Genomic DNA, 26,435 nt, shown 5'->3' on the forward strand with positions numbered 1-26,435 from the left:
GGAGTGGTGGAGCCAACCTCCTGCTCCTAGGGTGGAAGGGGCACTGCTGGAGTCAGCTGCTCCTAGGCTGGAGCCGTTCAGAGCACTGCCATTGCCCTTGGGGTGGGCTGGCGTTTGCAGCAGTATCAGCACCCACACTCCTTTAAATTAGTTCCGGTGTTTATTGAATCAACAGTGTTGAGTACTGGGTTCTTAGTTCTGCCTTGCTTTGTTCTGCTGAAACAAAGGCTGATCTAGTCCATAGCTGCCATGTCAAGCTAGGAGAATGGGACCAGTGAAGGAAGGCTGCGTGGAGTTAGCTTCATTTCTGATGGGAATGGGAGGCTCCTGAGGTAGAGGACTTGGGGCTCAGGCTGCAGGCCAGGTGAGGCCGGGTCCAGCTGGGAGGGAAGAATTGGAGAATGGCTCTGCGTTGCAGGACAGGTTTCTGGTGTGGGGTTATGGAGGCACTCAAACTTGCACATGGTTGGGGAGAGGTGTAGAAAGTGGGCCTGAGCATGCGTGGGAGGAGGTATTGCAGACCCCTCAGGAAGAGGAAGGCAGGACCTAGTGTTCTCTGTGTACCTGAAACTCCCCCGCCCTGTGGTACCTGACCAGCCCGCCTCGGTTAGGGCTTGGTCAGCACCAGGGACAGCTCCCGCCCGGTTGCTCTCTTCCCTTTGCAGGGTTCCTTCCCTTCCTTATTGCCAGTCACAGTTCCACCTGGGCTGCCTCTCAGGCACCCCAGCCATCTCCTCAGTACGATCTGGGTCCTCCCCACTCCTTTCCGTGAGCCCGAGTCTCCTTAGAGGTGACAGAACTGGTTACTGTTAGACTCATCCCCTTCCCCTGCTCTTTTCCCAAACTACACAAATTCTGTGTCCATTCTTCATCTTGCTCAATCTCTTCGCATGCCAGCCTTTCATGTGCCATCCCCTGAGGCTACTCTGTCCCATGCCCCTACCCCATTCTCACCTTACTCTTGAGTTCTCACTTAGTTCTCTTCCCCTACTGCATGCTGTCCCGTGTCTTCTCCCTCCTCTTCTCCCCTTCCCCTGTGGCCAGTGTAGCACATTCATGCTAGGGAAACGAGGAGTCAAAAAGCCCAGCTTCTGAAATCAGACCTGGGTCTGGTACTGACTGTCCCACTGACTTGCTGTGTCTTACTGGACCCGTGGTTAGCTTCTTTGAACCTCGGTTTTCTCACCTGTAAATTGGGACAATTCTTACTCAGAAGACTGTAAACTCTAGGAATGTAGTGCCTGGTGAACAGTAAGTGCTCAATGTTTGCCTGAGTGACTGACTGTGAGGGTAATAGCAGTGCTTTCAGTACACGTGGTATGCGAAGGACTACTTGGTAAGGTTTTATGTCTAAAATGTTTTGACTCAACAATCCAGTTAGGAATACTATTGCTACAAGCCCCATTCTGCGGGTAAGGAAACAGCCATGGAGATGTTGGAGCTGCTCAAGCCGAAGTAGTTATTTTCGGGGAGTGGGTGTTTCTGAGGGCGGGCAGTGGGCAGCGGGCGGAACCTGAAAACTCCCTGCTTCTGCGGAGGAGGGCCGGAGGGACTACAACGCCCATAAGGCCCCGCGCCTCCTGAAGCACTTCCGATTGGCCTTGAGCTCTGAGGTCAGCCATTGGTTGTGAGCGGTTTGGTGGTGGGGACTAAAGGGTGGGGTCCGTTCTGGTTAAAGATTGATACAATTGCTACCGGGCCTGCCTTACGAACCCGGAAGTAGTAGCTCCCGATTGGCTCACGTGCGGTGGGGATATGCGAGTTTGGGTGTGCGGAGGGCTAGTCCACGGGTTGTGGACTGACTGATCCTTAACTCCTCACCCTCACCAAATGACTCTGACCCACTGAGGGCCGGTTTTGAGGACGCGGGGACTGAGGGAGGTCCCCGCTGCCTCCCGCCACCTAAGCTGTGCCTCATGGAGTCTGCATTCAGCAGCCCCGCAGAGGCGGCGCTGCAGCGAGAGGCGGGGGCCGCGGGGCTGCTCACTCCTCTTGCGGACCTGGACCGAGTATACGAACTGCAGCGAGTCGTGAGATTTGTCCGCGACCTGGGGTGTCAACGGGTGAGGGCAGGTTAGGGAGGAGTGGCTCACTTCTCTGGGGGTGGGTCTCCCAGAGGATCAGGATCTTGGAGTAATTTTGTGAGGGTGGCGGAGTGGGGGAGGTGCTCCTCTGGGAGAGGGTCTTTGAAGGTTGGTTGGGTAGGGGCTCCGGGAAGGTTTTCCCGGAAGAAAACCCTGGGGGAAGGAGATGCCGTGTCTGACTCCGTGATTTATGCTTACAGGTGGCTTTGCAGTTCCCTGACCAGCTATTGGGAGATGCTGGGGTTGTGGCTACACAACTGGAGGAGACCTCGGGGTCGAAGATGTTCATTCTGGGGGACACAGCCTATGGCAGGTGTGAACTTGAGCTTCGGAATGGAGTGTAGAGTAGACCTAGGGAACCAGGGCTTCTGGTGTTTCCTTTTTATGACAGGGCACTTGCCCCTAATGGCTGTGTTTCTCTTAGATGATGATTGACGACTGCCTTTCTGATACTAGCTCCTCTCAGTGACCGTGTCCTTTTTGTAACCTCACCCTCTTCACTGATCACATTTCCCGTTGATGACAGCAGCTCTCCTGATGACACCCCTCTCACTAATGGCTCTCCCCGACAGCTGCTGTGTGGATGTGCTGGGTGCTGAGCAAGCTGGAGCTCAGGCCCTTGTACATTTTGGCCCTGCCTGCTTAAGCCCTCCAGCCCGCCCGCTACCCGTGGCCTTCGTCTTTGGTCAGCGTTCTGTGGCCTTGGAGCTCTGCGCCAAAGCCTTTGAGGCCCAGATCCCAGACCCCACAGCTCCAGTGGTGCTGCTGAGTGAGCCGGCCTGCGCCCATGCCCTGGGTGAGGCGTTTTGCCTGTGCGTGCAGGGAGGGCGGGTCAACTACGAGGTGCCTTACTTCCCCATTGCAGTACACTCCCAGAGTTCCTGATATGGCCTTGACCCCAGCTTTTGCTTTTTAAATTGTATTTTTTGCCTTTGGTTTTGGGTCCTACTTGATCTTCTGGGGAGTGGGGGAGCCCTTGCTTTGCCAGGCCCCAACCCTTCACCACCTCCTTCTTCCAGAGGCATTGGCCAATCTGCTGCGCCCACGGTACCTGGACCTGCTCGTCTCCAGCCCAGCTCTTCCCCTGCCGGTGGGCTTCCTCAATTCAGAGCCCGAGCCCCTGGAGCGTTTTGGGCGTCGCTTCCCCCTGGCCCCGGGGAGGTGTCTGGAAGAGTATGGTGCTTTCTATGTGGGAGGCTCTGGGGCCAGCTGTGACCCTGACCTTGACCCTGACCTGAGCCGGCTGCTCTTGGGTTGGGCACCAGAACAGCCCTTCTTCTCCTGCTGCCCAGACACTGGGAGGACTCATGATGAAGGTGCCCGGGCTGGGCGGCTAAGGGCACGTAGACGATACCTGGTAGAGAGGGCCAGAGATGCTCACGTGGTGGGGCTGCTGGTGGGCACCCTGGGAGTGGCCCGACACCAGGAGGCACTGGCGCACTTGCGGAACCTGACACAGGCTGCCGGCAAGCGCAGCTATGTGTTAGCTCTGGGGCGGCCCACCCCTCCCAAGCTTGCTAACTTCCCTGAGGTGGATGTCTTTGTGCTGTTGGCCTGTCCTCTTGGTGCCCTGGCTCCCCAGCCTTCTGGTAGCTTCTTCCGGCCTATATTGTCACCGTGTGAGCTGGAGGCCGCCTGCAACCCCGCCTGGCCATCTCCGGGCCTGGCTCCCCACCTCACACACTACGCGGACTTACTGCCTGGTGAGTGGTGGGGCACTGCCTGAGCTGGAAACACTTGGGGCATGGAATCAAAATCCGATATAGATCATCTTTCTCCCTCCTAGGCTCTCCCTTCCACGTGCCTCTCCCACCACCTGAATCGGAACTGTGGGACACCCCAGATGTGTCACTCATTACTGGGGAGCTCCGACCCCCTCCTGCCTGGAAATCATCAAATGATCCTGGATGCTCCGCCCTGACCCCGCGACCTCAGCTGGAGCTGGTTGAGAGCAGTCCTGCAGGTAAGTGTGCCGAGTCTCCACTCCCATCTGAACTCGTCCCCCAGATCAGCCCACTCAGCTTCAGTCCTCTCCCTTTGCAGCCTCCTTCCTTTGTTCCCGGAGCTGGCAAGGGCTGCAGCCTCAACTGGGTCAGACACCAGTGACAGGAGCTGTGAGTGGAAGACGAGGAATTGCCATTGCCTATGAGGATGAGGGAAGCAGCTGATACCATGTGGGCCCAGAGACACAGATGGACTTAAGAACCACTGCTAACTACTTCGGTCCTGGGCACTTCAGGAGCTGCGGGCTTGGGTGCAGATACGGCCAAATCTAGGAACCACACTGCGCACAACCAGTCCTGAAAGTAGCACAGAAATGCCATCAAGAAACCCTGATCACGAAGATATGAATCTCTGAAGGGAGTAAACCCCAAGTTCCAGATGAACATGCACTTTGCCAAGAAGCACAACAAGAAGGGCCCGAAGACGATGCAGGTCAGCAATGCCAAAGCCATGAGCGCATGTGCTGAGGCTGTTGAGGATCTTGCAAAGCCCAAGGAGGTCAAGCCCACGATCCCCCCAAAACAATAACCACATGCTAAGTCGACTTGCCTACATCGCTCACTCCAAGCTTGGGAAGCGTGCTCGTGCCCGCATTGCCGAGGGTCTCAGGCTCTGCTGGCCAGCATCCAAGGCCAAGGCTCAAACCAAGCCTCAGGCTGTGGCTATAGCTGTGGCTCAGGCTCCTAAGGGACCCCAGCCCCCCACAGAGGCTCCAATCACAGTAAGGCCTCTGTCTGCCTACGTGAGGATGGAAAGACTAGAGTGACGCTTTGGCTTCTGTCTGCGTGGTGCTGGTGTCCTTCCTTGCTGTCCTATAAGTAAACCTGAGGCAGGATCTGTCCAAAAAAAGAAAAAGAACCACTGTTAAGACCTTTCAGTGCTCCCTGTAGCAACCTCGCGCCTCTACCAGGATCCTTGAAAGAGCCTGGAATACGGGGAGGGCAGACAGCCCCTCCCTGAGGACAGGATCCAGCTCTGTCTTGTCCTGGTTTGGGCTTAGTAAATGTCTGTTGTTTGACTGACGGGGACTGATTTGGGGCTTTCCTGAAGCCTCTAGGCTATAGATGGTCTAGACAAGGATTTCTTAACCTTGGTACAACTGACATTTGGGGCCTGATAAATCTTTGTTATGAGGGGCTCTTCGTACATTGTAGCATGTTCGGTATCATCCCTGGCCTCTGCCCACCAGATGCCAGTGGCATACCAACTGTGATAACCAGAAATGTCTCCTGACAGTGACAAATGTGCCTTGTGGGGGCAATACTGCCCCCAGCTGAGAACCACTGGTCCACACTTGTGCTGTCCAGTATACCAGCCACTAGATACATGTGGCTAATAAACGTGATTTAACTAAGATTAAAAACTCATTTTCCCAATCATATTCACCCTGTTTCACTGCTCAGATAGCCATATGAGAGGACAGCACAGCTGTAGACATTTCCATCATCACAGAACGTTCTCTTAGCCGCTGCTGGTCTATACTGACTGATTTGTTTCTCAGGGAGATCACAGCAACTTGAATAAACCAGATACTTTTTCTTCTGTTTCTTTTTCTTCATCAAACACTGCAGGTCCTGCACAGGTCCTGTGAGTGGAGATTTTCATCGTACTTGATTGGATTCCTGTCCTTACAATGTAATTGGGAGGAGAGGCAGTTAAATAGGCAATTACCACACAGGTGAAACGTTACTCTGTGAGGAGGGAAGCCCAACAGGGGCAGCTGGAGCCAACAAGAAGCTTCCCAGAGGGTGATACCTAAGCTGACTCTCTTGAGAGAAAAAAGAATGATCAGGAGAGGAGTGAAAAGGACGTTTGGACAAAGGCACCACGCTGCCTAAACACAGGCACGAACTAGCAGGGTGGCTGCTTCTAGCAGAGTGGAGTTGTCGGGCCCTAAAGGTTGAGAGGGCTTAAGTGAAACAACTCACTTTTTCTTAAATTTTTTACTTACTGACTTTAGAGAGCGAAAGGAAGGGAGAGAGAAACATCAATGTATTGTTGCCTTATTTATGCATTCATCGGTCGCTTCTTCTATGTGCCCTAACGAGATGAAACCGCAACCTTGGTGTATTGGCATGATGATGCTCTAACCAGCTGAGCTTTGGCCAGGGCCTACTTCGTTCTCCATCTCTTTTGAGAATCTTGGCATACCGACATTGTTCGGGGGGTTTAAGGAGTAGGTGGACACCGGGGATGTGGTCCCTACCCTTAGGGAGTGCCCAGTCTACCGGTAGGGAGATCTGTAAACTGACCGTGGTAGCCATGACAAGGTGGGCACCAGATAGGTATGTTACAAACTTTTTTCACAACTGAAACATTAAATCTTTATTAAAGTGTGAGACACACACACCATAAATACCTGAAGAAAACAACGAAAGAAGATGCAACTTTCAGTATATTAAAATGTATATCACTCTATAGCAAACCCATACATCAAAATTGAAAGGGATGCCCTGGCTGATGGGCTCAGTGGATTGAATGCCAGCCTGTGAACCGAAAGGTCGCTGGTTCAATTCCCAGGCAGTGCATGTGCCTGGGTTGGGGCTGGGTCCCCATTTGGGAGGCATGGGAGAGGTAAGGGGCAGCTGCCCAATGTATCTCTTGCAGATTGATGTTTCTCTCCCTCCCTCCCTTCCCCTCTCTAAAAATAAATAAATAGAACCTTTTAAAAAAAATTGAAAGGGATCAACCAATTGAGAAGATATGTATTGCAATAGTATAAGCGTCTTTAAAATATATGTATAGATGTTTATACATTTCTGAGAGAAAAAAACATTGAGTGCAAAACACAACAGATATGAACAAAGTAAGATATTCAGAAAATGGTAAATATGTGTATAAATATATATTTGTAAATTCAACAAATACTTATGATAAAATGAGATTAGTAGTAAATATGTAGAAATTAAACACTTTGAAGATGAAAATTTAATTAAAATGCAAATTTTGTCTATCAACTGGAAAAAGTTAAAAGAATTGAGATAATATTGCTGATGACTTATTTTGTGTAAATTTAATAATTTTTAAAACAAATATCAAAAACATTTCAACATGTAACCAGTAAAACAACTTTTTCGATTACAACTTACACTCAATATTTTGTGTTAGTTTCAGGTGTCCAGCAACGTGGTCAATCACATGCTTTGCCAAGTGTGCCCCCCATACGTCCAATGCCCACCTGGTACCATCCATGGTTACTACAATGTTATTGATATATTCCCTGTGCTGTATTTTACCTCCCCTTGACTATTTTGTAACTGTCAATTACAAACATGTATTGAACACCCACTGTGTGCCAGGCACCGGGAATACAACAGTGAGGTCAACAGAAATCCTTTCATGACGCTTACATTCTCATGGGTGGGAAGAGACAGACAGCAAAGACACTCAGCCTGTCAAAGGGTGGTAAGTGTTACGGAGCAACACAAAGCTGGGGAAGGAGTGTTAGGGAGGGGAGTTGCAACATCACACAGGATGGTCAGAGGAAGCCTTTTGAAGAAGGCGAAAGGAGACTGAAAGGAAGTTACAGAGTGAGCCACAGAGATAAAGAGGAGAAGCAGAGAGAACAAGTGCAAGGTCAATGCGGGGACGGTTTGGCTGGTCTGTTCCAGGAATAGCACGGACGCCAGCGCAGCCAGAGGACTTAGTAGGGGAGTAACAGAGGTGAAGTCCGGAGCATCGGTAGAGGCCTAGTAGGCCATTGAAAGGCCTATGGCTTTGAGGGTGAAATGGAAGCCACTACGGCAATCCAAACAGGAGAGCGACAAGATCTTGCAGAAGTTTCCTGAGGACCACCAGGGGAGAGGGGGAGCCCAGAGCACACAGCTGGTCTCGGGGTGAGGGAAGTCTTCTTGGAAGAAGGGTTTCTGAGGCTCGGTAGACGTCAGCCAGGCCTCCGAGTAAGTGAAGCACTACGAAGCGCGCTTCGGGCAGAGAAAACAGACGGAGGGCCGGCGCCGACACCCTAGCGGCCCTGGGAAGGAAGGCGAGGGCGGAGGCCCGTGGGATGCGCGGTGGCTTGGGGGCCAAGCTGGGGAGGCTGACGAGCAGGCTCGGGTGTAAAGCAGGGCGGAGGGTCGGGGCTGAGAAGAACCGGCCTTGGAGACGCGACGGACCGGTGTGAGGTCGAAGGAGCCAGAGGGCGCCGGAGCCTCTTCCGAAGCACGAGACTACAACAACCACAAGCCTCAGCGCCCAGAATTTCTGCGTCGCCGAGAACCAGACTCACTGGGTCGCTGGGCCCGGCCCGGGGTCACGTGGTGCTGGCGCGTCACGTGGGCCAGTCAGGTGACGGTGCGGAGCGGACAGACTGCGGGGCGGACGGTGGACGCAGGGACGTGGTTTTTGCTCTCTCCCCACCGACCCGGGCCCCGCCGTCGCTGCCGCCATGACGGGGCTGGCGCTCCTCTACTCCGGGGTCTTCGTGGCCTTCTGGGCCTGCATGATCGTCGTGGGTGAGGCCGGGCCCTGGCGGGCGGGGCCGGCTTCGGGGCCGAGCTGGCCGGTCTGGAGCCCATCGGGGGACGTGGGGTCGCAGGAATACTGGGCTCCAGCGCGGGCTCGGTACCCCGGGCCCCGGGACTTGCCTCACGCCTGTCGAGGCCTCTGACCCCCGACAGAGGAGACCCGGATCTCCAGCTGCTTGAGCAAGGGCACGGGCGGGGGTAGGTGGGGGCCGCGGAAGCGGCCCCGGTCGCTTTCTGTCGCCACCGTCTCGCGGCTGTCGTCCCTCTTGCTCCAGAGCCGGCCTCTCCAGTTCCTCTTTTTTCTCCGGTCCTTTAGCTCCCCTTCGCCCCCGCCCCCAGCTTGTTGGGTAAACAGCGGCGCAGACTGGGCTGGCGGGATCCGGTGGCGCCTGGCCAGAGCTCTCCCCTTCTCCCTTCCTCGTGGGTGCTCAGCTCTGCGAGTGCTGCCCGGGAAACGTCTCGGTCTGGGAAGGCTGTCACCGAGTGAGACGTTACCGAGGGAGTGGCAGGCCTGAGCAGAGGCGTCTGTATAGGCTGCCGCGCTTTCCTGGCGGGGAGGGGCGGGGGCAGCCTGAGAACTGCCCCTTCACTTAGGTGCATGCAGACCTTTGAGGAGGTAGCCCATCAGCAGGGCAGCAACTGCACGTCTCAGTTGGGAGCCTCTCTCTAGAGAGCAGCCCCTAACGCCTTTTTTTTTCTCACTGCTGCAGGGATCTGCTACACCATTTTTGACTTGGGCTTCCGCTTTGATGTGGCATGGTAAGGGAGGGCAGGGAGAGGATTCTCCTAGGAGCTGCCTCTCTGCAGCCTTCCTTCCCTGATTTGAGTCCCCTCCTCCACCCCATCCCCAGCTGCCTGGGGTGTGGACCTTTGGGAGACATGAAGTCCCTTGTTTGAGCAGCCAGCACTGGTGGGGTTGCAGGTGTGGGAAGATGAGTCCACCAAGGCTGAGTTGCTTTCCTCCCTGTCTCCACACCAGGTTCTTGACAGAGACTTCCCCCTTCATGTGGTCAAACCTGGGCATTGGCCTAGCTATCTCCCTGTCTGTAGTTGGGGCAGCGTGGTGAGTGTTGGGGTGGTGTGATTGGAGGGGGGGGGTGAGTCATGGCAGGCGGTGTCTTTGGGCCCTTAGTCACCCTGAGGGCACTGACGAGGTGGGCCTCTGCTCATTGGTTTCTTGTCCTTCCAGGGGCATCTATATTACTGGCTCTTCCATCATTGGGGGAGGGGTGAAGGCCCCCAGGATCAAGACCAAGAACCTGGTCAGGTAAGGTAGGGACCCGCTATCAGCACCAGCCACATCGGGAGCTGCCTGTTTGACCTGACAACCTCTTCCCGACCAGCCTGATGGCCCCTGATGGGGTGGGGTGCTAGCGGGGCAAAGGTGGCTAGGGACTCCGAGAGGAGGCAGGTTGGTTTCTTTATCGAAAATCTCTTTCTCCTCTCAACCCCCTTTGCCCCCACCACTAGCATCATCTTCTGCGAGGCTGTGGCTATCTACGGCATCATCATGGCAATTGTCATCAGCAACATGGCTGAGGTATGGAGGACAGGGCGCTGGGCATCCATTCCAATGTGTTATGGACATTGCTTGGGGAAGGCAGAGGGGTGTAGAGGGTGGGTTCTGATTACTTCTCTGCCTCCCTCAGCCTTTCAGTGCTACTGACCCCAAAGCCATTGGCCATCGAAACTATCATGCAGGTGGGTTGATGTGTAAAGGCAAAACGCTAGGGTGTCTGCTTTCCCCCTCCCGCCCCCAGTTTAGACGCCCCATTTTGATATTGTCACCTACTGTGGCCTGCTTTGCACTGTTGGCTGGGATTGGCCTTAGTGCTCCCTTTCCGTGCCCCCAGGCTACTCCATGTTTGGAGCTGGCCTCACAGTGGGCCTGTCGAACCTCTTCTGTGGAGTCTGCGTGGGCATTGTGGGCAGTGGGGCCGCCCTGGCTGACGCGCAGAACCCCAGCCTCTTCGTGAAGATCCTCATCGTGGAGATCTTCGGCAGTGCCATCGGACTCTTTGGGGTCATCGTGGCGATCCTTCAGGTGCTGAATCGGGGGGGGGGGGGGGGGGGGAGGCCTCTGTCCGCATCCCTAACCCAGCTTCGCCCTCCTCCCAGAGGAGCTGCTGTGGTGCTCCCTTCTCCACCTGTAACCACAGAACCCCTGAACAGCCTCACCACCTCATTCCCATCTTCTGGTTTCCCCCTTTGGAAGCTTTTGATTTAATTTTGTTTCTAATCTGGAAACACGCTGTCCTGTTTTTTTCCTCTGTTGCTTTGTGTCTGTATGTTTCATTTAGTTTCTCTCTTTTTGTTCTGTTATTTTGTCTCCTGGGGTTGGGATCTTGTCTGTGTTCAAATCAGTCTGTGCTGGTGTGTTTGACGGCAGTCAGCGTGTGCCTGTGCGGACAGCATGTCTGAGTTGTATATCTGTCCGACTGTGCGAGTTTGTGGCCAAGGACCAGCCCTGGGTTACTGTGGGTGCCTGGCTGGGTTGGTTCTCAGTGACTGGCACTGTCTGTAGGTCTCTCTGTCCCACAGCCTAACTGTGGTTGTCTGACCCTGTTCATCTGTGTGTGTCTGCAACAGCCTACCATTCTGGGTCAGTCACCCATCTGTTGTCATCTGTCCATCCCACCATGAGTTTGTGAGTTCTGGTCCTCTGTCATTTGTCACCGTCTTACCTAGTCCTCTGTCCCTGCCTGATTGCCCCTGTTCTTTCTTTTGCAGACCTCCAGAGTGAAGATGGGTGACTAGATGATCTGTGTGGGTGGGGCCGTGCCCCACTCTTATTTATTTGTGGTTTTCCTGGGACAGCTGGAGCTGTGTCCCTTTAACAGGGCTTGGTGTTCTGAGCCCTCCCTGCACTCACTCCTCGCTGCCTGTCAACTTGGAGGCACTGCCTGACTGGATCCTCAGTGTGGGGAGTGGGCTGCTGATGACTGTGCAGCCATGCACCTGTGCCCCACCTCTGCTCCAACCTGTCTTTGCAGTGTGTCTGAAATAAATGTGGTATTTGTCTGGCCATGTCGATTCTGTTGCCCTCCTTCACCACCTTTCGCCTCAGGGTAAACAGGCCTATAGGTCTCACCTCGTGCCAGCCTCTTGCCACTCATACATACTGTCTCCGCTCTGGACAGAGCTGGCCCCTGGTTGGGGTGGGAAGGGTGCTGGGCTGAGGACTCTGTACCTCTGAACATCTGTGTTGAAGGCATGAGGGAGCTGGGGCGTGTAGGTATGGCCCCAGGTGTCTATGTGCGGGGAGGGGGAGCGTGTCCTCCTAGTTCCATATCCTTGGAGTTCTGTCTGCAAAACCCAAACTGGTCATATCTACCTACCTAGCTCTACCCTGGGCATCCACCAGTCTACCCCAGTGGGGCTTGAAGCTCATTCACTTGCTTCCGCCCGTTCCAGCAACATTCCCCCCCACCCCCCCAGTGACTAATTTGATCCCTTGTTCCCAGGGCCTTGTCCAGCCACGGCCGCTCCTTTTCATGTCCAATCTAACCCAACCTCCTGTTAACCCTATAAGCTTCAGCCACAAACTTTTGTCCACACCTTTGAGTGTCCCTTCCGACTAGCGCCAGTTCAGCGGGCCCCCAGCAGATCTTTAATAATGCTCCCATCAATGAGTTGCCAAATCCCTAACCTCCCTGCCCTAGTCACCCGGCTCTTTGGCCGGGTTTGAGGTCCAACCCAGACCCCGCTCCTCCGTGATGAGCTTGATCTATCGATGCGCTCTCCAGTTCGTACCTCCAATCCAACACTTTGGATGAGCCCAACCGATTTCTTACGCCCTTCCCCGGTCGTGTGCCATCTCCGTTCCCTCGCTCCGCGGTGCTGGGCCGCCGGCAGGGGCTGGCGTCGGAGGCGCGCGGCGGTTGCGGGCGCGCAGGAGGCGGGGGCCGCGGGGGCGCGCGCGCGCGGGCGCGCCAGGCAGGCCTGCCTCTCCGAGGCACCGTAGAGCGGGAGGGAGGTGGCAGCACTGTGGTCCATCGGCCCGCGGGTCCGTGGGTCTGCCCGGCCGCCCGGCCCCGCCCTGCCTCCCGGGGCGGCTCCGCACCATGGCCCGCGGCGGCGGCGATGGACCACAGTCTGCTCATCCCGGGGGCCGCGGGGGCCGCGGGGACCGCTGACCGGGCAGCGGGAGGCGGCGGGGCCGGGCCATGGGGGACGGAGCCGTCTGCAGCCGCCGGAGCCGGGAAGCCAGCCCTAGCTGGAGCGGCGCCCCCTGTTGAGCGCCGGGTGAGAGGGGGGCGCGCGTGGCCCCCGGCCCAGGGCCCCGAGATCCCAGAACCCGCCCGCGATCCCCGCCCAGCACCCGGTGAGAGGCGAAAGCAGCCAGACCCTGGCCTGGCATTACCCCACCCCACCCCCATCCCTCGGCTCCCCCCGGGCTCCTCTGCCCGCCCCCGACAGGCCTCCTTTATTGTTCCTGCTCTCCCGGGCCTCCGGGCACGGGGAGGCGCTCCCTCACGTTTCTTTCTGCCTCGGCCCCTACCTCACATCCACTCCCCCAATCCACGCCCCCCACCCCCAGGCTCCACACCCTCCGGGTCTTTGCTGTCTCCTCAATCTCGGGGTGCCACGTGTCCAGGCGGCTCAGCCTTCCAGTCCTGCCCAAACCTACCCCAGTGCCCGGGCGGTCAGCCTGACCCCTAACCCCAACCCCAGGAGGGGTGAGAATGTTTGCACGTGCGACCGGGTGTTGTGAGATGCCTGGGAGATTGTAGATATGGCTGTGTAAGTGCAGGGCCAGCGGCTTTGTCTGTGAGTGTGTAACTCTTGTGTGTTACTGTTACTGCCTTCTGGGTGTGTCTGTAGGTAGTTCTGTTTCCGAGTACAGGTGACTGTAGCTGGGCCCAAGGGTGACTGTATGGCCGAGTGATACTGTGCATCTGTGAGTCTCCTTCTGCTCCCTGAAGCTCTGCTGGAAGTGGCCGCAGAAGTGCTGCCACTCCGCTCGACCCACAGCTGGAGCTGTGGCCCAGGCAGGACTCTTCCTTCCACGCTGAGTGCTGCACCTCTGTCCCCAGCGCTCAAGCCTTCTTGGCTCTGGGAATCAGAACCAGCAGTGCTGAGCAGGCCCCAGAGAGTTCCTTGAAGTGTTTGGAGAGGGGTGTCCTGTGCCCCACCCTCTATTTCAACCTCTTGCTCCAGAGGGAAGGGACCCCATAAACACCTTGCCTGTATTTGGGCCATCTGGATGCTGAGGGCCACTTCCCAGCCTTGCTCTCAACTGGCCTGGCCTGCTTGCCCCTGGGACCTTTTTGACCAAACACTGCGCATCGAGCTCCTGGGAGGGCTAAGTGAGGTCATGGGTACAGAGCTCAGTAAGTGGTGCCCCTCCCCCAGACCACGAGTCCTGGGGTGAGGCTGCCGCCCTTTGGGGTCTGTTCTCTGGGGCACAGGTACACATGTGGGTCTGTAGGTACGTGTGTTTCCATGTTTAGGTATGCACCAGTGTGGTCAAAGGTCACGTGTCCATGTTCCTGGGAGTACATGGTGTGTGCGTATAAAGTCGTGCACTAAGGGCGTGTACCTGAGCATGAGGGTATGTGAGGCTGTGCTCGCCTGTGTGTCAGTGAGGTAAGTACTCAGGTGTATGAAGGTGTGTGAGTAGTGAGTTGCCAGAGACTGTGTGTGTGTCTATTTGCAGGTAGCATGTGAGTCCATGAGTGTCAAAGGTGTAAGCAGGTAGGTGTGAGGAGGCAGGGCCATGGGGGTACGCAGTGGGCAGGAGGTGGGTGGGCAGCCTTGTCCGTCTGGCCCTGACCTGCCTTGTCGGTTTCTTTCCTGCCCTCGCTCAGGCCGGCAGCCGGATGCCCGGGCCCACTGGGCGGGCCAGAGGCCACCTGCGGGATGAGCAGACTGCTGGGGGGGACGCTGGAGCGCGTCTGCAAGGCCGTGCTCCTTCTCTGCCTGCTGCACTTTCTTGTGGCTGTCATCCTCTACTTTGACGTCTACGCCCAGCACCTGGCCTTCTTTAGCCGCTTCAGTGCCCGCGGCCCTGCCCGAGTCCTTCACCCAGCTGCCAGCAGCAGCACCAACTGCTCCCGGCCCAACACCACGGCCCCCAGCTCCGGGCTCCCCGAGGCCCCCAGTGTCCGGCCTGGCCCCACGGCTCCCATCCTGCCGCCCTGTCCTGACTCGCCACCTGGTCTTGGTGAGCCTGCAGGGCAGGGTCTGCCCAGAGGGGAGGGCAGAGGACCTAACCAATTTGACTGGGGGAATGGAGTCTTGACCAGTGGGGGTACCAAGGGTACAGGTCTGTCGTAAGAGGGTTGTTCCTCGGGTTCCCTTGCCCACCCCGCCGAGGGAGAGGACTGGGGACCCTGGACTCCAATGAAGGCCTGATTCCTGCCACCATTCTGCCTGCAGTGGGCCGACTGCTGATTGAGTTCACCTCACCCATGCCCCTGGAGCGGGTGCAGAGGGAGAACCCAGGGGTGCTCCTGGGCGGCCGCTACACGCCGCCCGACTGCGCCCCCGCCCAGACAGTGGCAGTCATCATCCCCTTCCGACACCGGGAGCACCACCTGCGCTACTGGCTCCACTATCTGCACCCCATCCTGAGGCGACAGCGGCTGCGCTATGGCATCTACGTCATCAACCAGGTGTGCTATCACTGACCTCCAGGCCGGGCACTGGCCCCCAGGGAACCCACGCGCGCCCGTGGCCATGGAGCCCATGGCCTGCTGGTGCACATGTGGGTTTGGGGCATTCATGGGTGCTTGTCTGCCCATGTTTGTGTGGGTGTGTGAACTACCTGTGGGGGTGCGATTATGCCAGTGTGAGCATAGGAAGGTTTGTGAATGTGCGGAGGGGAGTACACGCGTGTGTGTGTTGGCACGCACTGTGGCAGGTGTGTGAATGGCCTTACTGTGGCTGAGCCCCCTTGTCCACGCTTGGTGGGTGCCACCCTGTGGTGGTGGAGGCCTGGGGTCTGCTGGCGCTGAGGCTGTGTTGAGGTCTGAGAGGAAGAGGCAGCCCCTGAGAGAGGGACGAAGTCTCCCTCCGGGCCCAGCGCTAGCCACAGCTGAAGCCCAGGGACTCAGCTCACTGTCCAAGCCCTGCCACGGGCCTGGCCGGGGCCTGGCTGCTGGGCCCCGGAGAGGATCTGATGCAGGCCCTCGTCCCCACAGAGAGCTCCCAGACTTGGACGTGGGTTACTGTAGACTCCAGGATGATGGTGTGAGACTGGAGTTGGAACAGGGGACTGTGGGAGCACCGAGGGGCCCGGTCCAGCCTTGGGCTTGGAAGTGACAGTTGAGATGGGTACTGAGGGATGGCCAGGTGTCAGCTGGCACAGGGACTGGAGGAGGCAGGCCTTCTAGACAGAGGGACCTAGAGGCCCCAGGCCCCAGCGAGAAAACTAGTCTCGTGTGTTCAGGAATTGCTGGCTGAGGCGTGGCGTCCAAAATGAAGGGTGGGTGACAAAGAGGGAGCTGGAGGAGCCGACGGGGGCCAAATCCAGGAGGGTCTTAGGGGGCATGCTAGGCACTTGAAATCCAGCATGAAGGTGCGGGGCGCCATTGTAAGGTTCTAAGGGGACAATAAAGCGTATGCTTGCTCATAGAAAGATTGTTCTGATTGCCCGTGGAGAATACGACGGGAGGAGGAGGCCAGAGGCAGGGTGACCAGTGGGGAGAGTCTGGGGTGCTGAGGGAAGAAATGGTGAGCCTGCATGTGAGTTGGGAAGTGGCTGTGGGCTGCAGGGAAGGACGTGGCACAGGTGCTGGGGAGTCAGGAAAGGGAGGCGCTGGGGCAGCTCGAGGGCTCCTCTCTTGGCCTTTCGCTGTGCAGATGGCTGCGCCTGTGAGCAAGGTGGAAACGGGCTGGACCAGACCTAGGGGAGAGCTTGACTCTGAGTCCTTTTCTGCATGTGACAAGCCTGAGTGCCTGGGGCAGTGAGAGAGGAATGATTAGCCGGCAGCTGGACAAATGAGTCAACCTAGAAGCAAGGTCTGAGGTGGAGAGAGGGGTCTGGCAGCCACAGGTATGCAGACTGTCCCTAAACCAACACCTGCCAACCTGCCCAGGGAGGTTGGGCCCTGAGGGGAGAAAGCCAGCGTGCAAGGGATGGGTGGAGAAAGAGAGAGCTTGCCACAGAGGCTGCCAAGGTTGGCGAGAGGGGTTTGAGGAGAGGCAGGAGAGTGCAGCATTCTGGAAGCCCAGGAATAAGTGGCAGGAGGAGGCATGGCAAGTGCGTGAGTGCTGCTGGGGGAGTAAGGAAGGATGTGGACCAAGAAGCGTCCAGTGGATTTAGCAACAAGGTGGGCCCAGTGAGAGCCATTTCAGGGGCATGGTGGGGGCGGAAGCAGATTGCAGTGGGTTGAAGAAGGAATCAGATTTGAAAAATGGAAATAGGCAGTTGGAGACAACTCCTTAAAAAAAAACAAAGCTCGCTAACAAGGGATGGCAAAAGGTAGGGTGGTGGCTGGAGGGAAGTCCAGATGGGAGAGAATTGAGCCGCTTATGGGCCATGGGGGAGAACCCTGGGCTCCTGGCTGGTAAGAGGTTCTGATGAGTCGGGAATTAATGGACAATTGCTCCAAGGGCTGGTGGGAGAGAAGATGCAGGGGAAGGAGGAAAAAGAACGGGGAGGACCAGGCAGCTCAGGGTTCTAGGGGGCCAGCTCCCACACCATCAGGTCTAGGCTGGCTGGTGGAGGGGAAGGGTCATTGTTCCTTCTTTCCTTCCAGAAGGGCCCACTCAAAGATGCCCCACTACAGCAGCCTCTCTGGCTTCAGCCTGGGATCATAGGTTGGGGCCCCAGGCTGTCTGGACCACAATCGTCTGTAGAACCTGTGCCTGTCATTTTGTCAGAGACGAGTGAGCCTAACTTGGTCCTAACCCCTTGTCCTGGTCTCAGAGGCTCCGCTGGGAGTCGGATATAGATCCAAATGAGCCAGAGGGGACAGGTGGCTGAGGCCTGGGAGCTCAGCCCCCATGGTGTCTGCATCTCAGACACTGGCCACTTGGGGCCTCCATTGTTTGTCTGACTTCGTGACCGCGCTCAGCAGGGAGGCAGTGGGCTCGGGGCTGCTCATCTCCACGGTCCCCAGTGGCACAGAGGAGACACCTGGCACAAAGAACAAGGCCGCAGGGCACGCTTGAGCGAATGAATGATTGAAGTAGGAGCTCTAAATCACAGTCTCAGTGGACACCGCATACATGAAGCATGCAGCAGGGAATGGGTAATTGGTACTGTGGCAGGAGTTATGGTCAAGGAGGCCTTCCAGACGTGGGTTTGACAAGCAGAGGGGAGCATCTTGAGCAGGATCAACTGCTGACAGCAAGGCCAAGTCAAGAAAGAGCCTGGCATGTGCTGGGGCCGCTGTGGAGTGCAGTGTGGCCGGCCTTGGTGTGGAGGGCATGGCCGGAGAGGAGACTGGAGCCAGGTCATGAAAGGGCTTGGAAGGCCAGGTCCAGCGTGAGGAGCTGGACTTGATCCTAGGGGCCTGCAGGAGCCACGCAGGGGCTGGGGGAGGTGCAGTGCTGGCCTGTGGGAGCTGCTGTGGGCAGTGGTAAAGTGGCAGGTGCGTGCCAGTCACAGGCTCAGAGCTGACCTGTCCCCTCCACCAACCCCAGCATGGTGAGGACACCTTCAACCGGGCCAAGCTGCTCAACGTGGGCTTCCTAGAGGCGCTGAAGGAGGATGCCACCTACGACTGCTTCATTTTCAGTGACGTGGACCTGGTCCCCATGGATGACCGCAACCTGTACCGCTGCGGCGACCAGCCCCGCCATTTTGCCATTGCCATGGACAAGTTCGGCTTCCGGTGAGAGTTCCCTTTTCAGCTGGACCCTTGCCCCCACCTTCCCCACCCACTCAGACCCTGGGCCTGGGGCACACTCTCCCCCACCCCACCTCCATCCTCTGTCGGGAGCCCCCTCCGGCCCCTCACTGACGCCTGCCCTCCTGCCCAATAGACTGCCCTATGCTGGCTACTTTGGAGGCGTGTCGGGCCTGAGCAAAGCCCAGTTTCTGAGAATCAATGGCTTCCCCAACGAGTACTGGGGCTGGGGTGGTGAGGATGACGACATCTTCAACCGGTGAGTGGGGACAAGGTGGCGAGTAGACTGGGTACGCGAGAAGGGACGGTGCAGACGGGGTGGGGCGCCTGGCCCTTCCTGGTGCCTGCTGCAGACCGTCTGTCCCCGTCCCCAGGATCTCCCTGACTGGGATGAAGATCTCGCGCCCAGACGTCCGCATAGGCCGCTACCGCATGATCAAGCACGACCGGGACAAGCATAACGAGCCCAACCCTCAGAGGTGACCCCCAGCACTCCTGACCGCAAGGGCCCCTAACCCCTTACTCCCTTGGGTGACCCCCAGTGCTGTGGGTCCCCAGAGGTGATCATGACCCCAAGGCCCCTGACCCTTGACTCGTAAAGATGAATCAGCACCTGTGATCCCTGTTTCCCACCCCCTCTGGGAGCTCAGCCTCACCCCAGACAGCGCTCACCCTGGCCTGATTCCTAGAGGTGACTAAAATGTAAAGGCAGGGCTCACATCGTCACCGAGTAGGTTGCATTCCCATCAGTGTCCTTGCCGGTCTCACTTGTGCCAGAGCAGGTAGGATGAGAGACAATAGGCACTGGGCTCAGCTCTTGGACCCTGGGCTCAGCAAAGGTGGCCTGAGCACTGGGCGTGTGGGCGGGGATTGGACTGATAGTGCGACCCCTCTGAGACTGGAGTAGGCGGCCTGTTTCCGAGGATGTCGCGGTGTCTGGTGTCTGGTGCTGGTGGAAGTGCCTGAGGGCATTTGCAATATGGAGAAGGGCATTCCTGGCACTTCAAGGACTGTAGGGTGCAGACCTTGTGGGCGAGGAGATTCCAGAGCCGGGTGTCCCACAGGAAGGCTGTCCTCAGGAGGGAGTCAGGCGGTCGCAGCACAGGGGGTCCCGGCAAGGTGCTCTCCTGGCGGAGGGGCAGTGGGAGGCGTCCTGGAGGGTGTGGTAGTCAACTGGAGTTTGACAAGAGTTATTCATTCAACAAATATTTGTCACACACCTACCTTGGGCACAGTACTGTATTCACCAGGCTAATGGAGGTGGCCGGTTTGGATAAAAGGAAATAATATATGTAGAACATGTGCCCCAAGAACATGAACATGATCATGAATGTGCATGGGTTATGCTGAGAGTCCAAAACTTTGTGGGCATTGAAACTTCTGAGGGCTGAGATTGACAGTAGAGCGGTTCAGTGCTGGGTATTCAGGGCCTCACATCCCAGGTTGGGAGTTTCTCCCAGGGATCTGGGGAGTCATGGAAGGGCTTTAAGCAGGGATGGGGCAAGATCAGAATGGTCTTGGAAGGATCCCCTTGGAGCTTGAAGAAGGTGAAGGGCTGGCAGAGCTGCTGGGTGGAGCTGGAGGGAAGCCGGAGGAAGCCGACCAGGCCTGAAGGAATCAGCGGGGCCCCAGGACTATGCTGGGTGTGAGGCCGCTGTGTTCTAGCTGGAGCAGCAGGGTTGTTCTGCTCTGAGCCCACGGTGTAAGAGTCGGGGAGAGCCGCGCTGACGGGGGGTTGATGTTTGACAGAAGCACGGAGCACAGTGTGCCCAGGGAGCTGATGAAAAAGCAGTTCAGATAAAAATTGTGGTGAGCAGGGAAGGGACAAAAGACTGGGAGAAGAAGCCTCAGGGCATCTGAGAGAGAGTGCTCAGTTGGGATGGCCACAGAGAGGGATCTGAGCTGAGCTCAGAAGGACAGGGAGGATCACACAGTTGGGATGCACATGGGGTGGAGCTCTGCTAGAAGCACGTGCCAGGAGCCTTGGTCCTCTTTCGGGAACAGCCATCATCAATTAGTGATGTCTGCTCTGGGTGGGGAAATGGCAAGACAGCAAGACCTTCTGGTTAAAGGTACTCTGTGGGTGGTGGTTTCGTCTGCCTGGCTGCTTTTGCCTCAGATAGAGGAGTTCTCCTGGTTTCTTCTTCCCCCCACCCTACACGTCCCAACCATCAGCAAGTCATGTCGGTGCCAGCCCCCGAACACATGTGAGCCCATCCACTTTTCCCTTTACTACCCCTTTCTTTGCTTGGACTATTGAAGTGACTTCTCAGTGGTTTCCCTGCTTCCCCCTCGCCCTTCTGTAGTTCATGTCTCATGTCCCTCCCTTCCCCCAAACTGGGCTAAAAGTCCCTCAGTATCTTCTTGCTCACAGATTTGAAAACACTGCTCCCTCTGATTTACAGAGCCCTGCCCATACATGCTGTAACCTCCAAGCTAATCTTACCTGTTTCTTCCCTTGGCCCGTTAGCCTCTGGCCACTCAGCTGTGCCAGTGCTCATTCCCAGTTTAGGGTCAGCAGGTGCTGTTACCTCTGCCTGGAATGCTCTCCCTCCTGCTCGCAGCTCATCACGTACTCACCCCTTTCCTGTGTTTTCTCGGTCTCCCTCTCCTATGTCCCTTAGCATTCTGATGTGTTCCTTGTGAGTTACCTGTCTCCCCCAGTGGCATAGACTTGCCATGAGAGGAAGGACCTTGCTGTCCTGGTCATGGCTGCGTCCCTGGTGCTTAAGAGTAGAGCCTGGCACATGGGGACTTAGGTCAATAGGCGGTGTAGGAGTGATGGAAGTATGGGGAGCAGAGACGATGGGTTTGGGGAGTGAAGATGGTACAGCTGATGCAGGGTGCAGTGCATTTGAGGTGCCTCCGGGTTGCTCCATGTCTGGGCCCAAAGCTTAGAAGGAAGGTCTGAGATGAAAGATTGGTGAGGATGTCGCAATTCTGGACTCAAGGGGGTGAGGTCTCTGTTTTGAGACCAGATGCAAGAGCAAAACGGCTCTGGGCAGGTGAGGGGTGGCAAGGAGAACTGAGTCACCCCCAGCAGGAGCCAGCATGGCTTGAGCCTTGGCCCCAGAGACACTGGGCTCAGTGGTCAGCTCTGATCCGGACTCCCTTCCATCCTGTCTAGGTTTACCAAGATTCAAAATACGAAGCTGACCATGAAGCGGGATGGCATTGGGTCAGTGCGGTATCAGGTCCTGGAGGTGTCTCGGCAGCCGCTCTTCACCAACATCACGGTGGACATTGGACGGCCCCCATCGTGGCCCCCTCGGGGCTGACACTAAAGGACAAAGTCTCCTGTGCCGAGGATTGCTGGCCAGAGGACTGACCTACAGCCTGGCTGGTGGCTGTCCCGCGGGGGATGCCCCAGGACTGAGACTCTGGGCTCTGTTTTCTGAGGGTCTTCAATAGGCCCCCCCCAGCTGCACCTGGAAGTTTCAGAACCCACTCTGGGGGCCTTCCCTCCTGAGCAGGCCCCTCACGTGTGGCCCCCTGGGGTCAGCCCTCCTTGCCCCCCCTCCCCAGCCCAGCCCCTCCCACTGTCAGGGTCGGGCCAGCCCCTGCACTGCCTCACCGAGTGGCCTGGGCTAGGTCACTCCACCTCTCTGTGCCTCAGTTTCCTCTCCCTTGAGTCCTCTCGGGCCTGGAAGAATGGGAGGTATGACTAGGGGGCAGTGCCACTTCCAGGGGGACTTCTCAGACCTGGGGACCCCCCTTGCTCCCAGGGGAGGGGAAACCTTTTTCATTCAACATTGTAGGGGGCAAACTCTGGTGGCCCCCTGCTGAGGAGCAGCCCCAGGAGGGGACCAGAGGGGGTGCTGTGTTACTGCCTGGGATCTTGGGGTTGGGCTTTGCATGGGTGGCAGGTGGGACTTGGGTCAGTCAGTCTGCTTCCCACCTCCCTGTCTCAGAGAGAAGGCAGTAGCCCCAGGGCCAGCTTGTGTTTGTATATTGCACAGAAACTTGTGTGGGTGCTTTAGTAAAAAACGTGAATGGAGCAGCCCCTTCGTCTGTTTAGTGATGGGAATCTGGGTCCGTGGATCCCGACCCTGGGTGTATTGTGGGAGGGCGCATGGCCCAACCTGCCGGTCTAGCCCGGGTTGTCCGCCCCGACCCCATCCAGGCCCCTCCTCCAAGCAGTGCTCACTGCACTCACGCCAGCTCTAAGGAGAAAGGTTTACTCTGCCCTGCCTCTGAGACAGAAGAGGCAACGAAGTGATAAACCCAGCGGACTCAAATTTCTAAATTCTTCCACCTGTCCCAAAGCTGAAATTGGCCAGGGATGAGCTCAAAGTATCTGGGGTCAGGACCCTGTGGGTGGTTCGGACTCCAAAACCACCTATCCGCTGTGGGTTGGACTCGCGGCGAGCGGTGTGCGGCCTCCAAGAGTTGGAGTGGAGGGGGCGGGGCCTGGGGTAGCGACACAGTTTCCCGGGTGACAGCTTCACGGAAGAGGCGGGGCTAGGGCCCTGGTCGCCACTGCCCTACTTCTGCGGGCCGTGATCAGGCACGGCGGCGCCCCCGAGAGTCAGCCAGAAACCGGCGGCTGCAGATCAGGTAATTTGATTGTGGGTCCTGGCGGCAGAACAAGGGTGGTTTTTGGAAGAGGCCGGCAAACGTGACAGCGTAGGGGCGTGGCCTGTGAGGTCGGGTGGGGCGGTGGGCGTGGCCTGGCTCAGAAGCCCAGCCCGGGTGTCCCGCAGGTCCAAGCTAGCACTGTCGGGTCATGCCTGGGGACTCCCCATCGATTTGGGATCTGGTAGAGGAGCACGTTCCGCTCCCGGAGCTGCCCGAAGTGAAGAGGATTCTGGGGGAGACGACGGTGGACCTGAGCCGGGAGCTGCGGGCAGAGGTGGGGCGAGTGGGAAGGTGGGTCACATCCCAGGTCCGCGCCACCTCTCGGGTGATTTCCCCACTTCCTCTGGGTTCCTGGCTGTGCCGGTTAATTCGAGATCCTGCTGGATCTCACAGTCCGCCAGTCCTCTCCCATTTGGCTCTCCCTTTCTCCCCATTCCTGTCAGCCCTTCTCACCTCCGCCACTTCCCTCCCCAGTCTCAAGGTGTCTTAGTTCTCCCTGCAGGTGCTGATGTTACGGTCCCTGCTAGGAGAGGCTCGATCCTCCCAAGTCTCTGATTCCCGCCCCACCTCTGAAGCCTCCTCCCTTCTGGCACCACCGCCCGTGCTAAGAGATCTCGTGCGCCAGGAACTACGGCAGCTGCTCCAAGGTCTCCGCCAGAAAGCCATCAATGAGGGCAGGTGGGAGCCTCAGATCTGGGGTTGGGCCCGGGTCCCCAACACTCAGATCTGCACCTGACAAGGGGCCAGGGTTGCCTTTCCTGTGGCTTCCCAGAAGGAGCACCTGAGTTTCCTTCGTGTGCACCTTCCGCAGGGACCAGACCCAGGCTTGGGTCCGGTGTAGCCCCAGGGTCCTGCGCTTTGCCTTGGAGGAGTCCAGGTGTGATTTTCCAGGACAGGAGATATTCCAGATGAGAGCTGGTGAACCCAGGTAAAGTGGTCATAGGAGAAGAGGGCGCTGTCCCTGCTTGGCAGGAGGGCCCCAGCTTATTGGTGGGTCCCATCTGGCTCCATGCAGGAGTCCTGGTCTGGGGCCTGACACTCCTACCTCCACTTGTGGCGAGCATGAGCACGAGCACATGAGGGCTGCAGAAGCCCTGGAGACACCCGCCCAGCCTGGGGCAGGCAAAGCGTCTTGGAGAAAGTGACTGTCCAGTAATCATGTGTTCCTCAGACTTATAGAACAGGAGCGAGGGCTGGACTAGAGAGGGCTGGGGCATGAATGAGATAAATGAGCAGGGCCGTGTTCATAAGAAGTGAATGGTAGCAACTTATTTTTTAATTCTCACACAAGCCGGTGAGGTGGGTGATGTTCCCATGTTGCAGATGAGGAAACTAAAGCTCAGAAAGAATCAATTTTCCCGGGGGTGGCAGAGCCCATTTGCAAACCTAAGCTCCAGAACTCCTCCTCTTTACACCATACAATATTGTTTTTGTAAGAAAAGACACAAATCATCTAGCAGAAGTGGCATTAGTGTCCTGAAGGCCTCAGGTGAGGCAACATGGAGAGAGTGATATTGACTTCATCTCCTAGTAGCTGTCACAGGGACCTCAGTGTTATCAAGGACCAACTGAACATGTCCAACATCGATCAGGTTACCGGACACCTGCGGTGAGGCCCCCAAGTGGGTAGTGGGGGTGGAGACAGGGAGCTGGGTAGATGAAGTGCTGGGATGGTGAGAGAGTAAAGGGAGGCAGCATACCTGGGTAGGGGAGGGGAGCCATAAGAACAGGCTGAAAGGGGGAAAGGGCAGGTTGTTGCAGGGCTGGCGAGGTTGCTGCCAGGAAGTAGGCAAGCATGAATGCCAGCCTGGGCCATGGCCTGAAGATTTTTATCTTGAGTTGGGATGGGGGAAAACCACAGAAGAGTTTTAAGCAAGGGAAGGGCCGTGATGTGGGGGAGAATGGAGGCCAGAGGGGTTGCAGGCCCAGTGCGGTGGTACAGAAGAAATAATGGTGCCTGTCGGGGTGGGTGCAAGGAGAGGACACAATCTGCCCAGGAGGAGGCTTGGCAGGGGCTGGAAGGCTGTGCTGGGCAGCAGAGGGTAAGGTGGGCTGAGAAGGGAGGGCCTGGAGGGGCTCCCAGTGAGGCTGAAGGTTGGGGCCCTCTGGAGGGTTTGCTGAGACCTGACTCGGCCCTTTGGAACTGCTTCTGGCTGCTGCACTCCCACGTGTCCCAGGGGCCTCCTGGAGGAGGAGTGTCGCACCTTGGAGAGGGAGATCCCTATCCTGCAGGTGAGCCGCAGCTCTGGATCCCCCTGACCTCCCAGCCTTTCTACTGAATATAGGTCCAGCCACCCCTCACCTGGTGTATGAGCCACGTGTGTGTGTGTGTCTGTGTGCGTACATGCATATGAAGGCTATGTGAGCCCTGTGACCATTTCTCACGGGCGCACGTTTTGTGTGTGTGAGTACAGAAGTCCAAGATTCCAGCGGAGCCCTAGATTAACCTGCTGGGTTTGCTCCCCAGTCTTTTCTTTGCCTTCTTCTCTTCCCTGAGTCTGGGCCCAAGCCAGCCACTACCTTGCTAAGCTGGGCTTTTCAGGGGGGGGGTAGTGTTCCCCAGGGCTCAGGTGGTACCTGGACCCTGCCAAGGAGGTCTTGGTTTCTGTGTTCTTCCCTGCCCTATCCCACCCCTGCTATGGGGCCAGAGCACTGAGCCAGCTCTCCCTACAGTGCTGCCTGGAAGAGGAGTACACAGGGGTATCCCAGCCCTCTGGAGCAACCTTAGAGCCCACCCTGGCAGGTGAGAAACCTGAGCAGAAGCCTGAGAACCCAGCCTCCTCCCTGCCCTGCTCCTAGGCATACCCTAGGAGAGCTGGGAGCCGTGTCTGAGACGGGCCTCTCCTCCAGAACTAAAGGAACAGAAGGCAGCCATGCAACAGGAGCTGCAGGCACCTCTGAGGGCTAACTGCGTTGCCCCAAGCCACAGGTAAACCAGATGGACTGCTGGACAGGGTGGGCTAAGGGTCAGGCTGTGGCCCTTAGTGGCTACTCCTTGTTCAGGCAGCAGCCTTTGGGATCCTCCATCCAGGGCCTCAGACCCTCGCCTTACCTCCATGGAGCTGCTGGAGTTTGGGCCGGGCCTCTCCAGCGATGCCTACCTGCTCCTCCTCTGGAACACAGGCCTCAAGGCCTGGCTGCCACCCGCCGCTGGGGACGGAAGCTTCAGTGCAGTCCCAGGAAAAGGCCGGCTTCTACCTCAATGTCCAGTGCAGTGCCCTAGACCCCAACCTGACAGGCTGGGCATGAAGGCGGCTTTGGCTTCTGCTGGAACTCACCCCATCTGCTACTGCCACTTCTCAGTTGCCATGGCCCAACCTGCTTGAGATCTGGTCTTGGATAGGACCCTAAGGCTGGCTGTCTGTCTGACCCTCACCCCACCCCCTTGCCAAGGCCCTGGTATTAGGTCCTGACCATCATAGCCTTTGGTCTTTCTTCTCTGAGGCTTCCAGAGAGGCCTGATGAGTGCAGACCATGCAGAAGTCTCATCCCAGCCCCCACTC

The 26,435-nt window shown here is 57.3% G+C and overlaps 4 protein-coding genes and 1 pseudogene across 15 annotated transcripts; all 5 read left to right on the forward strand.

Moving 5' to 3' along the window:
- The first annotated feature begins 10 nt into the window (after positions 1-10).
- DPH2 (diphthamide biosynthesis 2) lies at positions 11-4,291 on the forward strand. Of its 2 annotated transcripts, XM_024571113.3 has the most exons (6): positions 11-2,063; positions 2,285-2,397; positions 2,657-2,880; positions 3,104-3,787; positions 3,871-4,047; positions 4,128-4,291. In XM_024571113.3, the coding sequence occupies exons 1-6, from the start codon at positions 1,917-1,919 to the stop codon at positions 4,250-4,252; spliced, it is 1,470 nt and encodes a 489-aa protein (XP_024426881.1). In that variant the 5' UTR covers positions 11-1,916; the 3' UTR covers positions 4,253-4,291. The 2 variants fall into 2 exon arrangements, with proteins under 2 accessions (XP_024426881.1, XP_045060097.2); XM_045204162.2 differs by lacking the exon at positions 2,657-2,880 and having other exon boundaries at positions 1,929-2,063.
- Positions 4,290-4,854, forward strand: LOC112314523 (large ribosomal subunit protein eL29 pseudogene; annotated as a pseudogene).
- Positions 4,855-8,361: 3,507 nt separating this feature from the next.
- On the forward strand, positions 8,362-11,579 carry ATP6V0B (ATPase H+ transporting V0 subunit b). Its single transcript, XM_053920108.1, has 8 exons — positions 8,362-8,542; positions 9,265-9,313; positions 9,534-9,617; positions 9,744-9,821; positions 10,025-10,094; positions 10,204-10,255; positions 10,408-10,598; positions 11,285-11,579. Exons 1-8 carry the CDS (start codon positions 8,476-8,478, stop codon positions 11,309-11,311), a joined length of 618 nt encoding a protein of 205 aa, XP_053776083.1. The 5' UTR covers positions 8,362-8,475; the 3' UTR covers positions 11,312-11,579.
- Positions 11,580-12,498: 919 nt separating this feature from the next.
- Positions 12,499-22,351, forward strand: B4GALT2 (beta-1,4-galactosyltransferase 2). 2 transcript variants are annotated; one of them, XM_053920110.1, is made up of 7 exons: positions 12,499-12,799; positions 14,365-14,720; positions 14,936-15,171; positions 18,149-18,339; positions 18,491-18,613; positions 18,729-18,833; positions 21,482-22,351. In XM_053920110.1, the coding sequence occupies exons 2-7, from the start codon at positions 14,417-14,419 to the stop codon at positions 21,630-21,632; spliced, it is 1,110 nt and encodes a 369-aa protein (XP_053776085.1). In that variant the 5' UTR covers positions 12,499-12,799; positions 14,365-14,416; the 3' UTR covers positions 21,633-22,351. The 2 variants fall into 2 exon arrangements, with proteins under 2 accessions (XP_053776085.1, XP_053776084.1); XM_053920109.1 differs by having other exon boundaries at positions 12,532-12,878.
- Positions 22,352-22,841: 490 nt separating this feature from the next.
- On the forward strand, positions 22,842-26,332 carry CCDC24 (coiled-coil domain containing 24). Of its 10 annotated transcripts, none has more exons than XM_053920377.2 (9): positions 22,842-22,911; positions 23,058-23,206; positions 23,423-23,610; positions 23,744-23,860; positions 24,464-24,541; positions 25,110-25,164; positions 25,606-25,675; positions 25,783-25,861; positions 25,918-26,332. In XM_053920377.2, the coding sequence occupies exons 2-9, from the start codon at positions 23,081-23,083 to the stop codon at positions 26,153-26,155; spliced, it is 951 nt and encodes a 316-aa protein (XP_053776352.1). In that variant the 5' UTR covers positions 22,842-22,911; positions 23,058-23,080; the 3' UTR covers positions 26,156-26,332. The 10 variants fall into 10 exon arrangements, with proteins under 10 accessions (XP_053776352.1, XP_053776353.1, XP_053776347.1 ...); XM_053920378.2 differs by having other exon boundaries at positions 25,936-26,332; XM_053920372.2 differs by having other exon boundaries at positions 25,940-26,332.
- The last annotated feature ends 103 nt before the right edge of the window (positions 26,333-26,435 follow it).

The sequence above is a fragment of the Desmodus rotundus genome, chromosome 3 (assembly GCF_022682495.2).
Source record: "Desmodus rotundus isolate HL8 chromosome 3, HLdesRot8A.1, whole genome shotgun sequence".
Taxonomy (NCBI): domain Eukaryota; kingdom Metazoa; phylum Chordata; class Mammalia; order Chiroptera; family Phyllostomidae; genus Desmodus; species Desmodus rotundus.

Coding starts and splice junctions, on each gene's coding strand:
- B4GALT2 (XM_053920110.1), top strand. CDS start 14,417: ATGAGCAGACTGCTGGGGGGGACGCTGGAGCGCGTCTGCAAGGCCGTG. Junction 18,340..18,490: donor ATGGACAAGTTCGGCTTCCG/GTGAGAGTTCCC, acceptor CCTGCCCAATAG/ACTGCCCTATGCTGGCTACT. Junction 18,614..18,728: donor GATGACGACATCTTCAACCG/GTGAGTGGGGAC, acceptor CCCCGTCCCCAG/GATCTCCCTGACTGGGATGA.
- CCDC24 (XM_053920372.2), top strand. CDS start 23,081: ATGCCTGGGGACTCCCCATCGATTTGGGATCTGGTAGAGGAGCACGTT. Junction 25,676..25,782: donor CTTAGAGCCCACCCTGGCAG/GTGAGAAACCTG, acceptor CCTCTCCTCCAG/AACTAAAGGAACAGAAGGCA. Junction 25,862..25,939: donor TGCGTTGCCCCAAGCCACAG/GTAAACCAGATG, acceptor TTGTTCAGGCAG/CAGCCTTTGGGATCCTCCAT.
- ATP6V0B (XM_053920108.1), top strand. CDS start 8,476: ATGACGGGGCTGGCGCTCCTCTACTCCGGGGTCTTCGTGGCCTTCTGG. Junction 8,543..9,264: donor GGCCTGCATGATCGTCGTGG/GTGAGGCCGGGC, acceptor TCACTGCTGCAG/GGATCTGCTACACCATTTTT. Junction 9,822..10,024: donor AAGACCAAGAACCTGGTCAG/GTAAGGTAGGGA, acceptor CCCCACCACTAG/CATCATCTTCTGCGAGGCTG.
- DPH2 (XM_024571113.3), top strand. CDS start 1,917: ATGGAGTCTGCATTCAGCAGCCCCGCAGAGGCGGCGCTGCAGCGAGAG. Junction 2,398..2,656: donor GGGGACACAGCCTATGGCAG/GTGTGAACTTGA, acceptor TCTCCCCGACAG/CTGCTGTGTGGATGTGCTGG. Junction 2,881..3,103: donor GGCCTGCGCCCATGCCCTGG/GTGAGGCGTTTT, acceptor TCCTTCTTCCAG/AGGCATTGGCCAATCTGCTG.